This window comes from Colossoma macropomum, unplaced genomic scaffold, assembly GCF_904425465.1.
Source record: "Colossoma macropomum unplaced genomic scaffold, Colossoma_macropomum, whole genome shotgun sequence".
Taxonomy (NCBI): Eukaryota; Metazoa; Chordata; class Actinopteri; order Characiformes; family Serrasalmidae; genus Colossoma; species Colossoma macropomum.
Window position 1 is genome coordinate 272,567 of NW_023495290.1, and position 26,896 is coordinate 299,462.

General features: G+C 41.1%; 1 protein-coding gene across 1 annotated transcript in view; it reads left to right on the forward strand.

Annotated features, from left to right (window-relative positions):
- gpc6b (glypican 6b) overlaps positions 1-26,896 on the forward strand; it is a 76,869-nt gene that overhangs the window by 34,117 nt on the left and 15,856 nt on the right. Inside the window, exons 4-6 of the mRNA XM_036561988.1 lie at positions 309-474; positions 13,792-13,922; positions 14,434-14,577. Of these exons, the coding sequence (XP_036417881.1) occupies positions 309-474; positions 13,792-13,922; positions 14,434-14,577 (441 nt within the window). The remainder of the gene's footprint in view (positions 1-308; positions 475-13,791; positions 13,923-14,433; positions 14,578-26,896) is intronic.

Genomic DNA, 26,896 nt, shown 5'->3' on the forward strand with positions numbered 1-26,896 from the left:
ACAGTAGTATTGTAGTGCAGTATTGTAGCAATGCAGCATTGTTTTACTGAAGTATTGTACTACAGTAATGCAGTATTGTAGCACTGTTGTAATGCAGTACTGTAGTATTGTAGTACTGTAGTAAAGTGCTATTTCAGTATAGTATTGTAGTAATGCTGGTCTGTAGAACTGTAGTATTATAGTACTGTAGTCGTGTACTGTAGTCTTGTAGAACTGTTGTACTGCAGTACTGTAATATTGTAGTTGTGTAGTACTGCAGTATTTTCTCATTCGCTCCTGTTCACTTCCTGTCCACTCTCTGTCCACAGGTTAGCATGAGTGTGGCGTGTGTTAAGGCCGTCACCAAGATGCTATACTGCCCGTCCTGTCGAGGTCTTACTGCGGTCAAACCCTGCAGGAGTTACTGCCTGAACGTGTTAAAGGGCTGCCTGGCCAACCAGGCTGATCTGGACCCTGAGTGGACGCACTACATCGGTAAGACCCTCAGGTCTGCTCTCTTACTCAGTGTCTCAGCAGTATTTATTTATTGATTGTGAAACGTTGCCATACGTGAACATGACTGAAGTTTTAAACGGGGTGATTCTTACATACACACACATAAAATAAATAATACAACATTAACATCACATTTATTGATCCTAATACAGATGAGGCTGTTGTAGAAACGAGACTGTTGAGCTGCACTGGTTGAACGTGACCGGAGGGGTTGGTGGGGAGTGTGTCTCTGTCTTGTACTCTCTGTGGTTTAGATGGTGGTGAGTGTCTCTCAGGAAGGCTGTGATCTTTGGTGTGTCTCGGGGAGCTGGGGTCCTTACGCTCCACAGATAGCAGCATGAATAAGCAACACAGAGCCACAGCAGACAAGAATCTGTGCTGACATTTATTTCCTCGCTTTATGCTTTATTCAGATGTTTTCGGGGGAGAAATATCAGAGTGAATGAGAATCTCTGGAGCTTCAGGATGGAGTCTGTTAGGAGACGAGTACTGCAGCAAAAACAGCCTGTTTATGTCCAGATTGAACCAAACGTTCAAACTTACTGTACGACACCCTCACACAGTTTTAATTCCACTGTTTTGAACAAACAGCAGGTGTTTAAAAGCTTTGTTTATCATGCATTTATAATATCCACCCCATTTTCTCAATATCAGTGTGTTCTAAGCCTGTATGTTCTAAGGCGCTACAACCGGATATTAGTGACGATTGACAAGTAACTCAATGATGATGCTTAAAGGCGATATTCGCTGTGTTGGGGAAGAGAACTGACAGAGAACTAAAGATGACTAATCTACCGTTAAACAGCTTGTTAAATAATATTGAAATATTATGTAATAATATTGTTAAATCATTGGGTTACTATGGGGCTATGAAAAGATGTCTCTGTCTCTGCTGCGAGATTCGCAGAGTATGACGTACTGTCTCAGAAAAATTCTCAGCATTTTGTATACAGTTTAAGCTTCCCTGTGGTTCACAAATTATGAAAATTATGAAAAATATAATACAAACCAAATTTCAAAATAGTTGCACATATATTTGCTAGTAAAATCTGAAAGCAGTGATTGGTAAATTCTGTTTGACTTGTATTACATGGAAGGTGGTACAGAAACTCAAAACATTACATTATGAACTTCTTTTTTTTGTTTTTGTTTTTTTTTTATTTGTAAATATATACTCATTCCAACTTTGATGTCCCAAAAATCAGGACAGGGGCATGTTTACCACTGTGTTACATCACCTTTCCTTTTAACAACCCTTAATAATCATTTGGGGACTGAAGACACAAACTGATCCAGTTTTGAGAGCAGAATTTTTGTCGTTCTTCTGTTATACAAGTCTTCAGTAGTGCAACTGTGAGTGGCCCTCGTTGTCATATTTTGAGATTAATAATACATTTTCAGTGGGAGACATTTCTGGACTGCAAGCCGGCCAGTCTAGCACCTCTGATTACGCAACTGTGCTGTTGTAACACATTTAGAATGTGGTCTGGCATTGTTATGTTGAAATAATCATTCCTGAAAGAGACGTAGCCTAGAAGGCAGCGTATTTTTATGGTCCAAAAAAGACAAAGTATCTTCATTTTTTGTGATTTTTAGTTATCTGCATTATTTGAGCTCAGCAGCTGTGCTTTGCTTTGTGTGAATATTTCATGATGAATAGATCGACATATAAACTCCAACGTTTCTTAGAATAAAGTCTTTTTACATTAATTTACATTAAAATTAAGAAGATTTTTGAATATATGATAATTTGTTGGTCAACAATTTGTTCAGTGTTAATAGTGCACAGATGAACTAGTTACCCCCTAATACCACCCCCCCCCACCACACACACACACACACTGGATTTTGAACTATGCTGGTAACAATCTGGATGGTCCTTTTCTTCTTTGGCCCAGGGAACAGGACATCTAATATTTCCATAAACATTTTGAAACGTTGACCTGTCGGACCACAATGCATGTTTTCACTGAGCATACCAGTTTTAACACAGTGTCGTCAGAGGGGTCGAAGGTCCAGTTTCCCTGAATCTTTTGATGATATTATGCACTGTAGGGTGTGAAATACATTAAATCCTTGCCATCTCTCACTGTGAAATGTTATTATTCAACTGTTATTATTCATCCTTACTTATAAAGGACTAACCTTTCCCGGATGCTCTTTTCACAGTGTTCATAGTCTTACGTTTTTTGGAATACGTTGCACGAATCAGCATATATTTACAAAAAACAATGATAAAGCTTTATATATCTTTTCTATGTGTTGTTTTTATTAAAATGCAAAGTAGATTCATAAATCACTGTTTTCTGTGTTATTTGCATTTCACATACTGTCCCAACTTTTTTGGAATTGTGGTTTGCATTTCATGGTTTTCCAAAGGCATCTATCCAAAACGACAACAATGGAAAACCACCTAATTTTTTAATAAACCCTGCGGTCGTGGCTTTAGAAATCACTCATCTAGAGGACATGTTGGAGTCTGCAGTTTCTCTAGTAAGGGACACTATTGGCACACAAGTTATTATGAAATTACACCAGAAGGAGCTCTTAAATGTACGTTTGCAGTAACAACTAAAATGACCAAAATGAAGTAGTTTTAAAAAAAATGTTGGATTATTCAGCCCTGGGGGGCATGTAAGCGATAGGGGTGTAACGAGACGTGTATTTGTACCAAACCTTCATGGTACAGATGTTATGATTTGGTGCATGCAGGCGTACAGAGAATATGTGGTGGCCTATTTGCAAAGATTGATGAATGTAATGCAGAACCAAATTTTACAAGCGTGAGTTCCACCCTGAAACCTTAAGCCTTATAGCAACATGCCATGCTAAGCTCAGCTCAAGCTGATTGGCGTTTGACTGAGTTGTCGCAAAACAAGTGTGTCGCTGAAAAAACGTTTCAGATTCTGTTGCATTTTCACATAATACAAATGTCTGTACTGTCATATAAACTTTATGTAGATGATACAAAGAAACCAAAAAAAAAATAAAAAATAAAAACAGACTTTCTGCTGTGACTTTCTCACCATGTGATGAGATACATTTAGGTTCACAACATTAACCAGTTTCTATTTTTCTGACTGACCTTGTCAAAGGATTAAAACTACATTTGTTGATTTGTTTATTTGCCTAGATTGTATTTTATAGCATAAACACTGCATTTCTTTACAGCTTCTGCCTAGAAACCTCTAGCAGCTGTGTGGTGCACGTCAAAAATAAATCCAAAGAGTATTTTTGCACTTCATGTGTGTGACCAGCCCGGTGCCGCGTGACGTGATCGGCCCGTGTGAAAGCTAATATTGATTAATATAGGGGTGCAGTGTGTGCAGTACAGCACGGCGCTGCATGTTATGCAGCATGGAAGTTCTATCTTTTTATTATTCTATTTATTTTGTACTTTAATGACATAAGAGATGCTTTATATTTTGGTAGGTGATTGTTTTTATCAGTCCTACGTAATTATACTACCTATGTGGGAGAGCTCACTGTTTACATTCTACATTTTACTGCTTTAATACACTGCAGGCTGTACCAACTACCTACTAACTACCTATTACCAACTACCTATTACTACTGTAATAGACTGTAACTTGCACTGCTGTCTGTTCAAAATAAATGAAAAGAAATCTAACTTAATGCATTTGGGGTTTTTGTTGCTTGTTTTAACCCCTTAAAAGTCCAGGGTCCACCGGCAGGACCAAAGTTTAGGTACGCCCTTTTATAATCTAAGAATAGCTCAGCCAGTTTGCACTGAAGTCCCTGTAGATACTGAATAATAAGCCTTACTGGGTAATAAGCCTGAGATTTTAAGGGGTTAAGTTGTACCGAACCGTGTCTTCTGTGTACCGTCACACCCTTAGTAACCGATTTTGATTTTTTAGCGAGGCCTAATGTGTTCAGCAGATCATCATGCCAAGCAGCTTCGCCAGACATCATGCTGAACGTTTGTTATGTAAACACTGAAAGCTGTCACTCCTCCTCACCTGCAGTGAGGTAAAGCAGATATCTGGAGCGTGTCCACGTCTGTAGAGCTCATTACAGCTGATTTTCACAGCAACACGATTCATTTATTTCTGCTGTTGAACACGATGAGCGCAGATGTAATTAAGCAAATCCATATTTCTTACATTTATTCACAAACCGACTCCCAGAGCCTCGTGTTCCTGTTAAAGCGTGTTGTTTAAAGGCTGTAGCTCTGCAGCGAACCTGTCACTTTCCATCCCGTTCAGCAGGGAAACAACAGCACATAATCACTGCAGTTCTGCTGCCTTCAAACAGCCACTCCACTGTGACCGAAGCTCCAGCACGAATTACCTCACATTAGAGCAGAATTACTTTTAAATCTCAAATCATGTGTTTGACAAGGACTTTTGGTTCTTTGGTGCCACATCAAACACTATATATAGTCAGAATAAATTAAAACGTAAAGCTGTCAACTGTTTATAAATAATAAAACTGATAATAACTATCATTTCTATTGTTTCATTTGCAGTAAACACATTTGCAATGGACAGATATTCAAATAAAAGTCCTCTAATCTGCACAGATATACACAAACAGAGTGATGTGTACAGAACATGCAACCAAATTAGTTCAAACTAAACTAAACTAGTTCACACTGCAGTTCCACAGTTTAAAAAGCTCTTTAAAACAATTAAGTATTCAGTCCATATTTACAAAGATTATTTTATTATATATTTACACCCAAGGCATTAACTGTGATAACAATATTAATAAGCTAATAATTAATAAGCTAAATATATATAAAGCTAAACAAAACCTCGTATCTCCAAAATGGTAACTTTACAGGAGAAGGAAAAAACATACTTTACTTTTAATGAAAGTCAATGGAACCAGACTTATTTCCAAATCATTCTGGGCCGTTTCTTTTAGTCCATTCATCATGAAATTTACACACAATGTAAAAGGCAACAGGCATTTTCAAATTATGTCAAAAACTGAAAAACGGCAAAAATTGAGATACAAGGTTTTGTAACAGCGATATACAAAATTCTCCATCAGGAGGTCTATGTCCCAAACCCTCACCCCTAAATTTACACTTATGAAAATTGTGTTTTTTTAAGATACTGGAACACAAATTCATTTCTAAAGGTATCAGAGGTATCAGGTATCAGTGAAGAGCATCAGACAGGATTCTGGATATTTTCATACATTTTCAGATGGATTTAATAAACACATTTACACAGTTATTTTTGTATGGAACATTTCTGGGTGTAATTCTTTCCCATACATTTTAAAGTAAATGCATTTAGTTAATATGACAAAATATTCTGAAATACATTTTAGTGTTTGGAGTGTATTTCAGCATCAACTGCAGTGTGTTTGAAATGTATTTCAAATAAAAATATATGTCCATATATGTTTTTTTTTCCGTATGGGTGTCCATGACCTCCAACCAAAAGTGCCGAATAGGGGGGCAAGTCCAGAAGGCACGATGGTGACTGTGTGTTAAAGCTGGGCAGTGTAGGCCAGCAGCACTGTGGCTGATACCGCTGTGATGTAGGTTCTATAAGGGGTTTTGTATTGTGTTAACTGGAGTTTTGAATTGCTGGTCAGAGAAAAGACGTCACTGTAGTCGAGATCACATGTTTCTTTTATATCTGAGGTCCGTTTTTCAGCTGGGAGTGAAACAGTGCTCTCCTTTGATGCTGTGAGTTTACATTTTTGTGATGAGGTTTCAGAGGTTTAGTGTCAGGCAGGGGGAGGGAGTGTGATCACAAAGATTTCTGTTTTCTCATTAAGAACATCTTAATGTATTTATAATCAGTAATCAGTAAACTTATTACAGTATGAGAGAAGTAATTAGCAGTTTATAACAGGTTATGTTTTCTCACAGCTACCCACACGTTGATGACGAGGAGGTGAAATGAGATCAAACAGGAGCTCGTGAGTTGTGAACTCCGGTTTCTTCTGCGTATCTCAGAGCTCTGTGAGCAGTCGCAGTGTTTCTGAGACTGATTTGAGCTCGTTAGCGTTTTCATATATAATTAACGTGTGTTGCCCTTTCTCACCCCCGCTGTAAACAGATCCCTATCGATCTGATTCGCTCATTCCTTTTTAATCGCCTGATTTGTTTCATTGGGTAACAGGAGCTTTCCACAACTTCACAATTCATGAAAATTCAAACCCCAAACATTTCCTGTGAGCCGGAGAGAAACAGTCATTAATAAAAAATAACCTCAGCTCGCACACACACACACACACACACACACACACACACACACACACACCCACACACCCACACACACACACACACACACACACCCACACACACACACACACCCACACACACACACACACACACACACACTGCTCAGATCCTCTCAGTGACCTCACAGATCAGAGTGCGAGTCCTTATTTAATGTCATGTGAGGAGGTTTTAGATGAAGAATGAATAAAACAGTGAAGATGGTTTAGGTTTAGCACTGAAAGCAGAAATCAGGTGTATTTTTCATTTCTTTATAGCTCGTTTACTTTTTGGTTTATGATGCGTTTGCTCTGATTTTTCACGTATATCAGACTCCAGTTCGTTTTTAAGGAGTGATGTTTATGTAGCAGATTCTAGTTCTCAGAACTAGTTTTTTAAAGGTCCAGTGTTGATGTGAACACAACTCATAGTAATGTACTACAGTAACGCGATTACTGTTTCCTGTGATGAAGTAATGTAACCGTAAAAACAAGTTCACGGTTAAAAACGAGCTTTGAGGGTTTAATGAAAAGGGGGCAATAAAGGCTCATGGTGATAAATCAGGCCAAAGTCCAAAACCAAAGCCAAGTCATCAAAATCCAGAAGAGACGTCCAGAGAGTGGTCAGAGTACCAGCCAAGTCCAAAAACCAGTAATCACAAAAATAGAGAACTAAGCAAAGGCAAGAACCAAGTGAGGAAAGCAAACCAGGTAAACGAGGAGGAGCATCTTCACAGAAAATGTGTCCGACATGGTTCTTACAGCCCTAACAGACAGAGCTGTAGCCAAGGGGTGGGCAGGGATGGCCAGTGCCTCCAGAATGAAGCATGTCCACCCCTCTGGCCACCACAGCTATGGAAAGTCAGCCATCATTAATAAAGCTTTGTCAATTAAGCTTTGTGGTGAAACGCTTCCGTAGCTTCAGAGTCTACAAGGTTTTGAAAAGCCTCTGTATTATAAGCTCTGGTTTCCTCCCACAGTCCAGAGACATGCAGTCAGGCCAGCTGGAGACACTAAATTGCCCCTAGGTGTGAGTGTGTATGGTGGCCTGTCCACGGTGTTTCCTGCCTTCTGCCCAGTGACCGCTGGGATAGACTCCAGTTTCCCCCACAACCCAGCAGGATAAGTGGCTTAGAAGATGCTTGAATGAATAAATGACTAAATATGTCACACAGTTTTGTCCTTAAGTTGACTTTCAGCAATAACTGTATTGATGTAATAGTGGAAATGATGAAGTAAACAGCCTGAAACAGCCCACACAACAGAACACGATGAGCTAACAGGCTAACAGAGTTAGACTTTACTGAAAAACTGAAATATATAAAGTTAAAAAGTTATAGAACCATTGTCTTTACTAAAGAACCCTTGAAGAACCAACTTTTTAAAATGTGTATTAAATTCTGCTATTTAATGAAATGTTCATATTATACAACAGTCTGTTATCAGAACAGTTTTTGTTTAAAAATATAAATAATAAAATTTGTTAAATTTGTTAAATACTAAGTTATCAGCCATGAATAAATAAATAAATAAATAAATAAATAAATAAATAAATGCAGTGCTGATGTTCTTAGCTGTCTCACATTATTTACATTGAAATTAGAGCTTTGTATTTGTTCTCTGTGCTGGACTGTAATGTTCTCCGCTCTCAGGTGTGAGATATCACAGATCTGAATTTTGGCTGTGACTGTCGTGTTTATTTCAGATTAGTTCAGTTTTCCTCCAGGCCGCAGCGCCGGGTGGGAGATTAAAGCCGTGTTTTCTCTGTAATGACGGTCGCCACCTGCGGCCTACCTGCGCCGCGTCCGTCTCTGCGGCTCCCCGGCGGAAACGGGTCTAAATGGGTTTATAATAGCTGTTTGCTGAGGGCTCGGCCTCAGGGGGCTTATTTTATCGGTGGGGTCCTCGGGGTTAAACAAATCCACATCGGTGCTGCAGGAGCAGCTGTGAGCTGAGGACAAGCTCCCACCCTCCCACGCCCACCCCCACCCACCACCAGCGTTAATGACTTACAGCTGTGCTGAGAGGAAGAGGACGAGGAGGGGCTCGGGCAGAACCGCAGCGCAGAGCAGGCCCAACATCTCTCAGACAATGTGTCACATTATCGGAGTTATTTAAAGAACATCTTTAGAAAAGTTTTAACTCGTTCTGATATTTTATTCTTCTCCTAAATGCAGAACCATCATTATCAGCACCCCAGGTTTTAGATCTTCATGGAGCTCCTGATGGTGAGGATGATGGTAGGAGCTCTTTTCCTGCCCTGCTTCTTTAGGTTCCTTCAAGGTTCCAGATTCCAGATAGGAGAGCTGAAAGATGCTGAAAGATCGATCTCCAATGTCCAGTCTTGCGCGGTCAGGTGTTTGAACTGAGATGTCGAAGGACTCGTCATGCTGATGAGCTTCAGAGCTCAGAGACCCTCCACCATATTATTGAGTTCATTCTGTCTAAGCTTGTCCTTTGGCCACCTGCAGGGACGATGGCCAGAAATTTATTTATACTCTCATCTGACCACACCATACACTCCCAGTCAGAGTGTCAGTAGCTTCTGACCACTTCCAGACAACGGTAGGAGCTTTGGGCCTCTGGTCTGGAAACCCTCAGACGGAGGTGTCTAATAATATTTTTTAATAAACTTTTTCTATCGTTTATATCAGCCTTCATATTTCATCATCACTCTCACCGTCTCCATCAGTGCTCGTGATCTTCTTCCTAGTGAATTAACACGGATGTGGGCGGTTCAGGGCTAGAAGGTGGCATTGGGCGTGTTTCCATCCAGCACTGCAAAAATGGCAAGTCTAGTCAGTATATCTAATACTATTATTTTGAGATGGTTGTGCACTTATTATATGATTATCTAGCTTATTTCTAGATGTTGTTCACTTGTTTTAGGTCATTAATTCAGTAAAATGATCTCACTGTACTGGCAGATCATTTTGCTGGTTTCAAGCTCATTTCTTACAACAAGCAACATTATCTGCCACTATAGTGAGATCATTTTACCTAATAAAATCACTTAAAACGAGTAAGTAATGTCTATAAATGAGGTAAATAATCTTAAAGTAAGCTTACAACAATCGCAAAAAGAATAATATTAGATTTATAGACTATATTCAAGAAAATGTTACTTGACAAGACACCATTTGTTGCAGTGAGCTGTTGTTAGCAGTGAGGAACTTAAATGTCACTAAAAAAAATGCAAATTATCTTCCGTCAGTTCTGTGCGTGAGAGTAAAACTCTTAAATAAAGCCCTTCTGAGAAATATGGAGTGAGTTTACAGAGAAATCTTTAATGTCGAGCATCATTTCATCGCTGTTCTGTTTTATGTCATGTTAAGCTTTAAGGCTGTATTTCACACCTGGAGACAGAACATGGTGACCGCTGTATTATCACCATTATGGGTTTATTTTAAGATGAAGGTATGTTTTCATTTCTTCAGTCCACTTCTGTGAGGTTTAATAGCTACAGCTGCAAAAATGGAGACGTGGTCAGTCATGTGACAGTCTTAATACACCATTTATCGCACTTACTTTGGCAATTTTATAGCATATTTGCCATTCTTTTTAGTCAATATGTCAAAATATGCAGCTATTGGACGATTTATGATGTTTGGCTTTGAAACAACAGCAGCAGGTTGTTTGGATGCGATTAGAAATTCCCAAATGCCTTTTCCCCTCAGAAATGTGTTTGGTTGGAGCCGTCGTGTCTGAAAAAGTTGGGTGAACGTGGCTCGACCACGGCTGCCGCGGTCTGGGCCCAACCGGACTCACTGCGTCCAGATCACGTCCGGGTGCTTTTGTGGCGTTAATACAGGCCAGAGCACATGGCCGAGCCCTGAGAAAACCCGTGTTGACAGGAAAGGAAGGCTTCCTCGGACATATTTGTGGATGAATCCAGCACTGCAGCTCTGCTCGTCTGGCATTAAGGCAGCTGGGACAGATGTTGTGTTGTGAAAGCGACGAGGGAGCAGCAGCAGAGCTCCATTAGTAACCCGAGCCGAGAAAGAGAAGGCCTCTTTATTGGACATCGGGCCGGTTAAAGCCCTGGAGAACGGTCACTGCTGGCTGGGTCAAACCAGTGGAGCTCCAGAGCGGTTTACTGTTGCAGGGGCGGGGTTAACAGGGGTGGCATCTCTCAGGGTCTGCGTGTCTGCGTGGGGGGTAGAATACAGCTGATGTCTCTGTAACAACAAGTCCTTGGTCATTAGTTGCTGACGTGTATAATTTGGTGTTGGCTATGGCTGACCACACCTTAAGGACGGAAGGTGAGTCTCCCTCCAGCAAAACAGGAGGTCAGCACTCTTCAGCCACTCAAAGATGACTCATCCATTTTTGTTTTTAGCTCTAATGTGAGGGGCTTTACACAAATTTGCAAAAATTACATGCAGTTTCCCATGGAGAATTCGCTAAGCTGACCACTGCATGACCTTCTGCTGCAGCGGCACAGCCAGAATTTCATTACAGGGGGTCCTGGTTACAGGTTAGGGGGGCTGGCTAGCAGGCATTATGTCTCAGAGACATGAGTTTAGTGCGGATGATGACAACTAATTGGCCGACTTCATTATAGCAAAATTATTAGAATGTTTCTTCAGGTCAGCTGCAGTGATGGAGCTGTCCTGGACAGACTCAGATACAGAATGCTGGACCATATGCTGAATAAACACTGATTTAAAGCTGATATAACATTGATTTTGCACTGATCAGATGCTGTTCTGATCAGAAACCAGCGTCTGTGCTGTCCAAAAGAACTGTAGCTCTTACTCTGATGATCCTGAACCAGAATGAAGTTCAGTTAAAGCCTCTGAATCATCAGAAGATCCTGATGTTTGTCAGAAAGTTCCACCCCTCTGCTGCCCCAGACAGAGCAGAAGATGCAGACAGGAATGGTGGACTTCAACTGGACTTCTGTAGGATTTCAGGTGGACTTCTGCAAGGCTCCTGCAGGGATTCTGCTGGGCTTCTGCTGGACTTCTACTAGGCTTCCACAGGACTTTAGTTGGACTTCTGCAAAGCTTCTGCAGGGCTTCTTCAGGACTTCAGCTGGACTTTACCCAAACTCTGCAATTAACGAAGCCAGCTTTCTTTGTGCAATGCAAACAGTGAATGGGCAGTGTAAGGTTTCTCATGTCCACGTTGGAGGGCAGTGGAGTTTAGGAATGATTTACAGTGTGGTCTAGTGTAGCGCTGGTGTTCTCCTTATAGTAATGTGGACCTTTAGCTTTAACTCAGCTGACCCATAAGCCCAGTCTGAGTGCAGCAGTGTGACAGGGTGTCATTGTTGCTACAAGATAATTTAACAGCTATCTTTGGAAGTTTATTCAGTCTCTTGGTGGTGGTGGTAGGATTCTAGTTCAGGTTGGGTTGGGACTGATGTTTGTCAGGTTCAGGATGGGTGTGGAATCTGCTCTTGGTGCTGAGGGTTGGCTCAGACTGGAGTTCTCCAGCTCCTGTGTGTTCAGATTGGGTTCAAAAATTCAGGCCTGATTGAAGCTCTGTGGTTCTTTAATAATGTTCTGTGTGCTATGACTTCATCTTTCGAAAGAAGTCTGGAGTGGGGCAAGAACTGTAAGCTCCTCCTTCTCCTGGAACACATCTATATGAGGTTCTGCTTGGCTGAGAAAGAGAGGAGAAACAGCAGAGCAGCAGTACGACACGTTCCCAGTGCCGCACAATAAATTCAGACGTTTTAGTGAACAAAGATGAACACGCATCGCGTCACTGAGCAGAATCTAAATTCAGAGTCTGGGCACTCGCTGAATGCTGAAAATATGCAAAAGAAGAGCATAATGAACAGAGTTATTGTTCTGTGTCTGTGTGACGGGTCACTGCTGGGTCAGAGCGTTGGTTATTCATGTTCCTGAATATGTAATAACGTGCATTTTCCAGGCTGGATTTGGCACTTCCGCATTTCCTTCGGGGTGGGCAGCGTTTCAAAATGAAGCCCATTTAGATTTCTTGGAAATTTAATGCTGAGGAAAAGAAAATGTCCTCACTGTGTCACTGAAACCCTTTATAGCCCAAGCAGCAGTCAGAAAACAGGGTCAGAGTAAGGGTCACCCACTCAGCATTAGATACAGCAGAGGGGGCAGTTGAAGGCCTAACCAAAGGACACAGGGCCAGCAGTGGTTACTTCACATCTTCCTCAGCGGTCATCTGGTCATACAGCCTCAAGCCTGGCGCTCTAATGCTATGAAGTTGTAGGCAATAAATTAGGATTCACTTTAGTCTTAGCGCTGAAGAAGACCAGGACATAGAAATAAGAGAAAAATATTTATACAAACTGACCACTTTATTAGAAACACCTACCTTGTTTTTCTACTCACTGGCCACTTTATTAGAAACACCTACCTTGTTTTTCTACTCACTGGCCGCTTTATTAGAAACACCTATCTTGTGCTTCCACTCACTGGCCACTTTATTAGAAACCTACCTGGTACTTCAGCTTTTGTCGGTGCCTCCTCTCATTAGCATATTTTAGTATAATGGATCGTGATAGGCTCAAGCTCTTTCATGATGTACAAAAGCGAAGCTGTGACGTAGAGCCCCACGAATCGCCTTCTTACAAATGTATTAAAAATAAATAAATGTCAGTCTATATAAATATAATAAGCAATTTCTGACCACTTAACCATTAAAAAAACACATTTTTCAGTGCAGGGGGTCTTTAACATTGGAGCTTGGCTATGAGTAAACTGGCGTTAGCTGAGGTTGACACCTCAGAGAGTAGTGAACCTATAATCCCACTATTATGTTTTTTCATAAACATTGCTCTTTTATGTTTTTTATGATTTTGTTTTATGAGCTCAGAGCTGATGTTATGAAAAAATCCAGCTGAATTAACAATCACAGATATAAATAACGTGCAGTAGACAATCACTGGTGTATGTGTGGGTAAATAAATAAATTTCACAAATAAAAAACAGTGAGAGGCCTCGAATTACTCTGAGCCCCTGAGTTTCAGCCCAGGTAGAATTGTGCACAAAATCGGCCCTGGTAGTTTCTGGTACGAGTGTATCAGGCAGATGGATTACAGTCTAACAAAACCCCTCAACGGCCCCCCCACCCGTCCCTTTGTCCCCTCTGTTTTGACAGATGCCATGTTGCTGGTGACGGAGCGGCTGGAGGGACCCTTCAACATCGAGTCTGTGATGGAGCCGATCGATGTGAAGATCTCAGAGGCCATCATGAATATGCAGGAGAAAAGCGTGCAGCTCTCCTACCAAGTATGTCAAACAAACCGCCTGCCTTCACTCGAATAATCCTCTTAGCGACTGAGGAAGGCCGGTGTTTTATCATCTACAGGCCTGAAACACGGTTATCTCCGCTTACACATATCTGTATGGCTGCCGTGGCTGTGGACGGTCAGAAATCTGTAGCTCACAGTCGTTAATCTCTCTGCATTCTCTCTCGACCTCTAATTGTAGTTCTTTCAGAAAGGAAACGGATTAAGCAGTTCGGTCAGCTTTAACTGCTTCTTTTAATAGTGCGAGTTTAGCAGTTTGGACCACTCAGTGTTTCCCCTTCCTTAAAACCTTTAAAAATAAGAGTCATCCCAACATAAGGCATTACACGACCGCTGCAGCCTGTAGGCATATTTGGGAACCTCGTGGGCTGAGCGAGCGGCGAGTTCTTCGCTCTTTGGAATGCAGGCCTTGTTTTCCTTCCTCGGTTCCTCGGAGGAAACTCGATAGCTCTGCTGGATGTGGAGGACGTGTCCTCTCTTTCTAATTGCAGGTTTTTCAAGGCTGCGGCCAGCCCAAGCCCTCGGGAATGAGCAGGTCTGCCCGCGCCATCTCGGACGTTTTCAGCACACGCTTCAGGCCCTACAGCCCCGAGGAGCTGCCCACCACCACCGCTGGGACCAGCCTGGACCGCCTGGTAAGGAGGGGGTAAACCCCAGAGGCTTGCGGCCCTCCATCCACATGATCATCTGTCAGGCAGTTTGCGTTGCTGCACTTGTTGACCTCACCCGCAGGCGAGGCGGAACGGGGGTTTGATATCTGCTGGACATGGTCAGTGCAGCCTGTATGCTTGCGCAGTGTTCTCGATTGATCTGTGTTTACAGATTAATTCGATCTGTTACTTGTTGGCTCAGGAGAGACAGTTACATTTACCAGCTGCTTCAACTTCGACCTCAATGTTTGTTTTCCATTCCGAACATGAAAGAAGGACAGTAATTTTGTGTTTGCTGAATTCCGTGGCGTTCCGCGTGCGTGTGTGCGTTAGCTCGTCTGTTACCGTGGTTTTTTACGTCTTTGTTCTCTCAGATCGATTAAGGATGACCTTGATGGTGAGGATAACAGTGTAGCTACCAGAAGTGAAACTGAGGAGTGATTTAGGATTCGATATTTAAATTAGCTCTGTCTAACGAGTTAAATCACAGTTGATCACATTATTTTGTGTATTTAATCCTGATCAGTTGCATTATTTTATGCAGTTAAATAAAACAAAAATATATTACATATATGGCCAAAAATGTTAAGTATATTTTAAAATGCATTTATCTGTATTTGTTAGTATTTGTGTTCAGCTAAAAGATTACAGATGTAACTAAACGTACTGACTGTGATCTGCACTGTTCTTTACATTAACCATGTACGTCTGCAGTCAGACTCTCACACACAATGTATTTCACATAAACAAGATATCAGATCATAACTGCATTTTCACAGAGTATCAATACCCACAACACTCGCTTCTGTCCTGTTAAAGGATCATTTGATCAGATTTAAAATGAAGATACTGGAACACAAATTCATTTCTAAAGGTATCAGACAGTGAAGAGCATCAGACAGGATTCTGGATATTTTCATACATTTTCAAATGTGATAAACACATTTACACAGTTATTTTTGTCTGTGTGTAATATTTCCCCATACATTTTAAAATAAATGCATTTTAAAATATATTTGGTTAATATGACAAAATATTCTGAAGCACATTTTAGTGTTTGGATGTATTTCAGCATCGACTGCAGAGTGTTTGACATGTATTTCAAATACATAGAAATACATATACATTTTTTCCCTGTGGGTTGTTTAGTTAGTTGTGGATAATCAAATTATTTCATGCCATTGATTGTAATTAATCAAATTGTTTAATCAATCTATTTAAGTGTAGATAATGATGATTACAGTTAAGCACATTATTTTATGTGCTTCATTGCAGTTATTCACTCTTCTTTGTGTAGTTCATTGCGTTTACCTGCATTTGTCTTGTTTGCTCAAATTAGATTGTTTCCTTTTCATAAAGCAGTTTATGCTGCTTATGATTTTATGAGATGACTACCTCTCTTTACTTTCAGTAGTTCAGTCATATTATTTTCATGGTGCAAATGTAGAACCTGAACATGAAAATCACGTGATTTCACAGAGTGAATGCAGTTTTTGCTGAGAGCAACAGTCGCTGCTTGTTCCAGTCAGTGAGTGTATAGATCGTTATATATGGACCACTGAATCACTGAATTAGAAAAACTGTTTTAATAAAGCAATTAAAAAGTTCAGACAGTAGATATTTACATCAATTTTGTTCTGATCTATTTAAACTTAAGGTATTGATTGAGACACAATCTCTTATAATTTATATAATTTACTCACATCACAAACTCATCATTTATAGGGTTGTTTTTTAAAAGAACTTTTCCATTTCAAAGTGAAGTTGAAAAAATTACATTTTCATGAGTTTAAATTTAAATAAAAAAAAAGCCTTATTCAAAAAATGCTGTCCTACATTTTCATGTCACTACCAAAAGTGTTAGTCAGTAGGCGGAGGCTTATTTTAGCCACGCCCCTGCATTTCAGAGCAGGAAGTGATGCTGCATCCCTGCCCCTCATGGCCACATGGTGAGCAGTTAGATCCCATCGTTTTGGAGTAAACGTGTCCCAAAGTCTGAAAATCAGTGTGTAATATTAGGAATCGTCACTACTGGAACACAGATTTTCTACAATTAAATTAAAGTTTTTTGTGTTTTAATAGATAATTGTATTAATTTTATGTTAGTGTAGCTGTTGGAAGCTGTGTTTGTTAGACATGTCCTGGCTAGTGTTGTTGAGTTATGAGTAAAATTACATGAAATCATCACTCCCGAAACACTTGATAACATTTCAAAAGCATTATTATTGCGTTGGTAGTGACAAAATGATTGGCAATTAATTATTTAAATAAAATAAGCTTAATTATTAAAAATGAAATAGAATTACAATATAATATAAATATAAAATAAATGAAGGTACCGGGTCACTTAAAGCAAAAGGATTGTAGTCTAAAGTGTAAGTCAGTTAAATGTGTGCAGTAGGTTCTGTACTCAGTTCTGTCGAATGATCCATGTACAGTAAGTGGTTCCACTCCTGACTGCAGCCTCCTGTTTCACTCTCATTCGTACAGCTTGTGGATTCTCCTACAGTGGAGGCTCTTGAGGGGAACTGGAGCTCCACTGTGCTGCTGCTTTTGTTAGTTTTCTGCTGGTTCAGTTGTCCATAGTTCTCCAGCGAGAGCTGGCCAGGGTGGTCTGCTGAGGGTTTAAAAGCCACTTAAAAGCTGTAGAGAGTTACAATCACAGACTCGATCAGAGCGACACACAGCGCACTGCCGCCGGGCTTCAGCCTGCACTACCACGGACAACCAGTTAACAGCATAAAAAGATTAGTGTTAAAATTCAGCACTTTACCTTGTTAACTTTGACGGCTCTAATTTAAATGTGTCCATTTCTCTCGTACTGTGCTCCTTCTCTCTTTGTGTCTCTCTCTGTCCTCAACTAATCACTTCTTACTCTTTTTTGAACGCTGCTTCCCAGAGGATTGTGTGGAAAGCCATGCAGCACGGTGTAAGACCCTCTAACTCCTCTAAACCCCCCCGTCCAACCCCCCACCCCCTCAGTGTGTGGGCACGAGTGTTGTAAAGAGTTGTGCTTCATTTCATTTTTCAACAACGTCATTGTTTTTCAGTTTTTGACATAATTTGAAAATGTCTGTTTCTCTTTACATTGTGTGTAAATTTCATGATGAATGGACCAAAAGAAAAGACCCAAAACGATTTGGAAAAATTCTTACATTAAAAGTAAAGTAGGTTTTTTCCTTCTCCTGTAAAGTTACCATTGTGGAGATACGAGGTATACACACACACACACACACACACACACACACACATATATATATATATATATATATATATATATATATATTACTTAGATTTATTTAAAGAGCAGTTCCACTCATTCTTCAAAACATCTACATAATTAACTGGTCAGGATGTAATCAGAGCAGTTCATGTAATGTTCACAGTGGTGGTGATAGGAACCAGACGTCCACCTCTAAAAGCTCCCTCACAGAAAGTTCCTGCATGAAATGGTTATGAATTCACTGCCTGATGTCAGACATGCTGTCTTACGATAGTTTTGTGATTAAGTTTTGGCTTAAAATGTATTTTAATCAATTTATTTATATATTTGACTCATTAACGGCAGAACAATACATGCAGGCAAAATAGTCCCCAAAGAAAACTTATTATTTCAGATTTTCCACTATTTTCCATCATCAACATTCCATATAAACTCAGAAGACTCGTGTAGGTTCACTGGTGGTTCTGGATAGTAAATAAAATGTCTGTATCTGTGTTGTAGTCATGACGACCCCTGGTTCCTATCACCACCACTGTAAAGACATCGGTAGGTTTCTCTACAATATACCATTTACAATATGCCAATATACCATTTAATATCAAACCACTCTGACTCCATTTCAGCCACTGAATTTAGCAGAAGTTGGAAAAATGGGTGGAGCTCCCTCCCTTTAAATAAATAGAAATGAGGCTGATTTCAATGTTTGTTTGTTTTTTTTGTAAATAAGTAAACAGTCCAGAAGTGTAAGGAGAGAGAAAAGCAGGTTCAGGTGTTTCTCCTGATCCCTGACTGAGAACTGAGGCTGACTGTCAGCAGATTGTGAATGCAGTCATGCGATCGTCAGTCCCAGCGTTCTCCACCGTTCCTCACCTGATAAACACCTTCTCTGTGTTTCAAAGTATGACAGAGCAGAGCTGAGACGTGCTCACAGGTGTTTGCTAGTAAAGCTTCTTCTGCAGGAGGTTCGTTTTGGTGGATGTAGGGCAGATAATAAAACCACACTGCAAAGAATCAAGCAAAACGTCTTAAACTTCCAAATCCAAATAAGTCATATTTCTCATTTTGGGATTGCTGTAAGAATAATATCAGATCATCTTTTTAGACATTGTGTGTGTTTGTGTTCTGAGATATGAGCAGGCTGGAGCAACATCTTTTGTTTGTTTTGTATTGTTTGTGTTTGTTTTGTATTGTTTGTGTTTGTTTTGTATTGTTTGTGTGTTTGTTTTGATGTTTCCTCACTGACTGAGGTTTTTCACCATCATATTCACTGAAGCAGAGCAGAGCTGAGAGCTACTTTCCCCGACTGCTCATAGGCTTCTTGAGCCAGCTGGTGCAGTGATGCTATATCACAGCTACATGGCCGCTTGAGTGACGCTACTACGAAGCTACTTGGACTGGCCGCTTGAGCAACACTACCCCCTGTAGCTAAGGACTTTTTCCGGGTCACGAGGCTTCCTGGGTTAGCTGCCTGTGTGGTGCTGCACTAACATGGTGCCCCCTTGGGCAGAGAGAAACGTGCCCCGTGCTGCTCAGGACTCCTTCCAGGCCTGCTAATGTTAACCACACACTATAAAAAGACTTTTAGAAGACTAAAGTCTGACACCCTCCCACATCTATAATAAAAATAATTAAGTAGTAATAATTACAATCTTTATTTATGTATCACGTTTCATGCTGGTTGCAGCTCAAAGTGCTTTACAGACAGGTGATATCCAAAGACATCTAAAGACAATGTGTCATAACAGAGCTTTTAGTCTATGACTAGGTAGAGATCTTGGGATCGTGCAGGGTGGAACGCCCAGTAAAGGGGCACTGTTCCTTTAGGAGGTGCTTAAGTAGTATTGTGCAGCAGAGTTTGTGCTATAACATGACACTAGTTGGATACCGGCTCTGTGTGTTCAGGTCACTGGTTAGCATCTGCTTTATGTGCTTTATTTGCTTATTTCTCATCACAAAAGCCCTCCGCTGTCTGGACTGGAGTGAAAGCTGAAGCTACAGTGACCCCAGCATTATAAGGGTCACTATTTACGTGAGCCAAGATTAGAAACGGATAATAACACGGTTGATTTTATTTGAACGTCAAGGTGGGAGAAAGACTGACTTAAGGCGGGATGGGATCGCGACGCAACTCTCTCAAGACTCTCTTGATTTTATTCCGTCATTGGAAGTTTGTCTGTGACAGTGAAATCGATTGAAAAGTCTTTTGGTGTGAGGATGGCATAAGTGACACCACCTGGGGAACTGTGTGTGTGTGTGTGTGTGTGTGTGTGTGTGTGTGTGTGTGTGTGTGTGTGTGTACACTGTTAGTAAAGGTTCAGGTACATTTTTCGTCCATCAAGGTACAAACAGTGTAAATGTCCCCTCAAAGCTCCAACAGTGGTTTTAAGGTCTGATTGTGAACCTTAAATAAGTTTCTCCAGGTGAAAAGTTCGTATTTGTACCTTTTCATAACCGAATGTTTTAAACAGAACAGTAAAATAAAAGCCTGGAGACGAGACGGGGTGTGTGGAGTCAGTACAGCTTAGAACATATCATTCAGTGGATTATGGTTCAGTTATGTTCCCTGACTAAAGGTACTGAGATGGACCCTCAAGGGTTCCACCCCAGTGAGAAGAGCTGACCCAGAGACAGTTTAGTACCTTTAGTACCTTTAGTACTAACTTTTGAGTGTGTGTGTGTGTGTGTGTGTGTGTGTGTGTGTGTGTGTTATGGGTGGTTTTATTTGTTGTTGATTATGTATTTTGTTTCTTTTGTAAAGCATCCTTGGGTTTGAGAAAAGCACTATATAAATTAAACTTTTATTATTATTATTATTATTATTATTATTGTTATTATTATTATTATTGTTGTTGTTACTATTATTATTATTATTGCATCTTTATTTAGTAAAAGTTCCCATGTCGTATAATTTAATTTACTCTTTCACAAGTTAAATTACTTAAAATATGTTTAAATTATTTAAAATAAGTTGAATAGTTTCATATACAACAATTATTACAACAGTCTCATAATGAGGAACGTTAGACGTGATGACTGGGTTTAAGATGTATTTTTTGCGATGCGGCTTCACATTACTGTTACTGTTACGCTCAGCCTGTGCTGCGTTGTGGTGTTGCTGTCCTGTGGTCTGCTTCTTCTGCTCTGTGGGGTCTGATCTGGTGGGTTTTGTGAGGTGGACTAATGTCCTCAGGATTAATAATAGAGTAAACTGAATACTTTACAGAACCATCCAGCTTTTGAGGAATGAACCCCACTGTCAGGGCTGGAGTTGTTATTATTGTGCTGTTTTTAAATTTAAACAAAACTGGAGCTGAAAGCCGGTCTGAGCGCTCAGACGCTCTGCTGGGATTAATTAGCTGAGGATGACGATGATGAAGGCTGTCACACTGTCTTCCTCCTGGCTCTCTGTCTTCACGTCGTGTTTTGTTTGTCCCTCTGTGGGAGTGTGACAGTGGAGCTCGTTCCTGATCACAGCTCTGTGTCTGATCTTCACCCTCTGCCCTCCCACACTCTGTTCTGTACGAGGAACCGATAAGGAACCTGCAGAGATTAAAGCCGCTCAGATTAGTGCTGAAAGCAGCTTTGATATGAGCAGAGAGAACCGGGTGAGGGTTCCAGCGTCTGATGGACAAACTAAAGAGCGGAACTAAATGCTGCTCGTCTGGGTGGAGCAGTTTAGAAACAGCTGGAGAATGTTCTCCTGAAACATCTTCAGGTTCACTGTGTGGCTTTATTCACGCCTCAACTCTCGTGTTCATCACACGACCCTAATCCTGACCCTAATCCTGACCCTAAGTCTTTTGATCACTCTATTTCTAACCCTAATCCTAACTAAACCCCTAATCCTGACCATAGTTTTAACTATCACCCATTTTCTAACCCTAATCCTGATCCTAATAATGACTCTAACCCTGACCTTAATCTTGGTCCTAATCTTGACCCTAATCTTGACTCTAACCCTTTTAATGACTCCATTTCTAACCCTAATCATATCCATAATCCTAATCCTGAGCATAATTTTTACAATTATCACCCATTTTCTAACCCCAGTCCTGATCCTAATCTTGACCATCACTCAGTTTCTAAACCTAATCCTTACAGTAACTCTAATCTTGATCCTAATCATGACTCTAATCCTAGCCTTAATCTTAGCCCTAATCCTGACCCTAATCTTGGCCATAATCTTGACTCTAAGTCTTTTAATGACTCTCTTTCTACCCCTAATCATAACTATCGCCCTCATCCTGACCGTAATTTTTCTTTTCAATAGTTTTCTAATAATTCTGACATATTTTTATCCATTTTCTAACCCTGATCCTGATCCTAATCTTGTCCATCACCCTATTTCTAAACCTAATCCTAACAATAACCCTAGTCTTGTTCCTAATCATGACTCTCACCCTGATCTTAATCTTGGTCTTAATCCTGACCCTAATCTTGGCCTTAATCTTGATTCTAAATCTTTCAAAGACTCCATTTCTAATCTTAATCCTAACTATAACCCTAACCTTGACCATAATTTTCACTGTCACCCATTTTCTAACCCTATTCCTGATCCTAAACTTGACCACCACCCTATGTCTAAAACTAATCTTAACAATAACCCTAATCCTGTTCCTAATCATGGTTCTAACCCTGACCTCAGTCTTGGGCCTAATCCTGACCTATATCTTTACCATAATCTTTACTCTAAATCTTTTAATGACTCTATTTCTAATCCTAATCCTAACTATAACCTTAATCCTGACTATAATTTTCACTTTTACTCATTTTCTAACCCTAATCCTGATCCTAATCTTGACCATCACCTTATCTTTAAACTTAATCCTATCAATAACCCTAATCTTGATCCTAATCATGGCCCTAATCCTGACCTTAATATTGACAATAGGCCAGTTTCCCAGACCTAGACTAAGCCTAATCGTGGATGGAGATTCACCATTGCTACTGCAATTTAATCTGAGACTTGTTTTATTCCATATCCAGGAAACCAGCCTATAATCTTAATTCTAATCCTGACTTGAATGCTAATCCTAATCTTGGCCCTAACTCTGTCTCTATCACTCCAATTCTAACCTTAATCCTAATTCCAAGATGACGGATTGTGAATAATCCTAATCTCGAGCTAATCTGTAGGTGTGATTCAGATACAGAGGCTGTATGTGGAGCATGAGGAACGTAATCTTCATATTCGGCTCAGCAGGCGGGCGCGCGCAGCGTTAGCGGCGTTATCAGTGTTAGCAGAGGCAGCAGACGTTCAGTGCAGCGCCTCATCGTCGCGGAGCCGAGTCTGAGGAACCGCCTGAAACCCGAGCTTGCATTAGTTGCGTTGATTTTATCCTCGGGATCATTTGGGCATTACACAATAAATTGGTCTTGATTTGTGCAATGGGATACGCAGGGATCCATTATAGCGAGCGCACGGAGCCTGGCCTGACTCCGCACCGGAGGGGTGGGAATGAATCGCCACGGCGACTGATTGCATCTTTGAGTCTCTCTGTGCCCCTAATGTGGCGCCTCATAGGGCACACGAAACAGAACACCACGGCCTGGAGATGCCCGGATAATCCGCGCGGTAATGCGCTGCTCACGGTGATCAATGTCATAAAGCTTGTTTTGAATTCATGTTTTTGTTGTTTGTTATTTTTAATTGCATTTAGTCATGTAGCACAGTCTGGCACAGTAAGATCTCATTTAGCAGGCATTTTTATTGGTATTTGGAAGGAGAAGCGAAGAGCAGCATAATAAATAGCGTGCGGTTGCCCCGAAGGGTCTATTTTTATTTCCTTGGCACAGTTTAACGTCAGTTTGTTCTTTTTTAAGGATTTTTATTTATTTGTCCAGGCCGAATCCAGGCGGTTATCCCGTGTTGTTTCTGCAAAAATCCACCAGCGTAATTATCACTTGCAGGCTGAACCACACCAAGATAAACATGACAGGGATGAATAGGTTTGTATTTATGTTTATGTACAGCATATTTCTGCTGTGCTAATTGAGGGGCGGCTCAGACGCAGGTTATTATCCTGCACGACGCAAACCTGACAGCCTGAGCCGGCGGTCAAACTGTCAGCACTCGTTCACATTTCTGAGTTTTCAGTCTAATATACATGTGGCCTGCATGAACACCACCATCAGAAATTACCGTTGAGCTGGTAATCTGTAAGATCACTGCAGTGGTGTGTTCATATCTGAGAGATTATTTAAGATTATGATGATAAGCTTTTGCTCATTTTGTTCATGATAAAAACGAGTGATATTCACTAGCGCTGCAGTCTTTACCGTCTGAGACACGTCCATCAGCTCAGGTCAGTTCTTCTCCCCTCAGGTGGACGGTGTGTTTTCATGGTTAAAGTGACTGAACTCTTCTACAGCTCTCAATGAAATTGTTTACAGCTCTGGCATAAATACAGGGTCTGACCATAGTTCACACTGACCCACAGGGTGGGTTCCTGACCACACTTTGTGACCTCAGTCAACGCAAGAACCAAACAGAGACTGGTGACCACTAGTTGGAAACACATGGGAACACCAAGTGAAAGAAATGCTTCCTGCCATACATTCTACAGTCTCCAGATTTCTGCTGGACACTTCTGGAAAACTCGGTTCATCCTCTAGACACGTCGTTTGGATGTTTTTTGTTCAGTGGTGAAAAACATCCTCTAGTCTGGTTCTTTTATGAGTCCACTGTCTTGAGATTTGGTGTGTGGTTTGCACATGCTCTGGATTAGGGGTTGTTATCTTGGAGGAGTCTTGGAAACACTGTTCTTCCAAATGATCTTCCACTATTTGGTCCCTGCTCTCATAGTAGGTTGTTCACATCAGTGGAACTCCAAGACCAGTGGTCACCAACCCTGCTCCTGGAAATCTACCTTCCTGGAGACTTCAGATCCAACCCTAATTGGTTCTCCTGACCTATCTAATTATTGCCGTCAGAAGTCCTGGATTGGTGAATTGCTGAATGAGGTGTGCTCGTTTCAGGTTGGAGGTGAAACATGCAGGAAAGTAGATCTCTTGGAGGAGGGCAGGTTGGTGACCACTGTCCTAGAGTGTAATTGGAGTTACAGAAGAGGATTAACGCAGAGTTTATAATATAAACGAGGTTAGTAAACGGTAATACCACACACTTTTTCAGACTCAAAGCCATTTGCTCTGAGAGTTCGGTACATTTTGCTGAGTGTGAAAGCTGTTTCTGAGCCTGGGAGAGGTCCAGGAACCTGTTCTCTGCTTCTGTACACGTCACATTTTATAAGGCTCCCAGTTCATAGTTCTCGTGCTGATGTTGCTTCCAGGGGCAGTTTGGAGAGGATGCAACAAAGGATGATCACATTTTTTGTGCTCTGTTAATTTTAGTTGTTCTTACTCACAGACACTTCCATTTCACAGTAATACCACTTGCAGTTGACCAGGGCAGATCTAGCAGGGCAAACACATTCATGAACTAAGTTGTGGGAAAGGCATCATTCTCTGACAGTACCACATTTAAAGTCACTGAGCTCTTCAGTACAACCTATTCTACTACCACTGTTTGTCTAAGGAGATAACATGGCTATGAGTCCACCTGTTAGCAATGGGTGTGGCTGAAACACCTGAACTCAATAATTAGGAGAAGTGTCCACATACTTTTGGCCATATAGTGTATGACCCAGACCCTGTGAAGATCTGAAGAAAAGCTCAGTACTGAATGTGGAGTAAAATGTATTATTAACTCAGTCCGTGTTAGCTATGAGGTGACCGGCGGTCTTTTGTTTGGCTCGTGGTCACTATGGTCCATGTGGAGAAGTTAATATCACTGCCCCACTGAAAGCTCTGATTATTTCTCTTACTGTGGATGGTCAGCTGAGCAGAGCTTTTATGTCTTTGATTAGCACAGTAAGAGAGAGGGCCTATTATGTAGTGTCCAGTTGCTGATGTTGAAGCTGATGGTCTTCTCCTGGACCTGGTTGTACAGCTTGGACGTTATGAAACCTACAAGGCTTTCGTCTATTTTTTGCCTCAATTTTCAGCCCAATTTAGTCACTTCCAGCTCCACCGCATCTTTACAAACTGCCTCTAACACAGCATCACTGGACAGCTGGACGCGCTCGGAGGAGACGCTAACCGCCAGACCTGTTACGTCAGCTATCAGACGCCTGCACTGACTAGCATCGCGCTGAGTGATGCAGGGAGGCGGGGGGCCATCCTGCCCACCCAGAGAGAATGAGGCCAACTGTGCTCTCTTGGACTCCCAGCCACGGACGGCTGTAGCATCACCAGGGATGAATCTCATGATCCCCTGATGACAGGGCCAGCGCTAAGATGGTTGCGCCACTCGGGAGCCCTAAGATTTAGGTTAGATCTGATCTATGATTACATTTACCAAATTTCAGTGGGTCCAACTTCGAGCAGATACTAAAATATTTCTCAGCTGGGCTGCATACTGAAGATGGAAGCTGAACTCTAAAACTCCAAATCAGATGCGTTCAGTCAAAGACGTATGTTGCTGTGGTTAGTAAGTGGGTTAATTCAGCTTTTTGAAGTGCTGCTGTCGTTTTCCATCATCCTCACGGGGGAGATTAAACTGGAATGGAGTGAATTTGTCTGCGAGGGAAGATCACCCCTCCGAGACTGGAGCCATTAAGAGGTAATTATGCACCTCCTGCTGTCATCTTTTCTCTTTCAGAGCTATTTTTGAGCTCAGTGTTGGATTTGAAGAGTGGATGGTAAATAAATGTATGAGGAGCTGAAGCTCTCACTTTATCTTCAAGCCTTTCTAAATTTTTAATGAAAGTCTGCAAATGTTCAGCATGTTGTGAACTGATTTGTTAGACTGAAGCTTTACAAACACACAGCGTCCTGCTGGAGCGATCTCAGAGTGAACCTCAGGGTGCTGAGGAATGACCTGCCCAGCAGGCCTGGCTTCACTGAGGTCAGTGAGGTTCTGTGATGAAAGATGTACTGAATTATTTCGCACGATACACCGACTCTTCTCTGTTCTTTTAGCTGATTGTTTACGTTCTGATGTAGCTGGTGCTCAGCAGACCTCCTGATGCTCGGCTCATACTTTCCTCATTCTTGCTTACAGGTTATCAGAGGCTTGTTCTG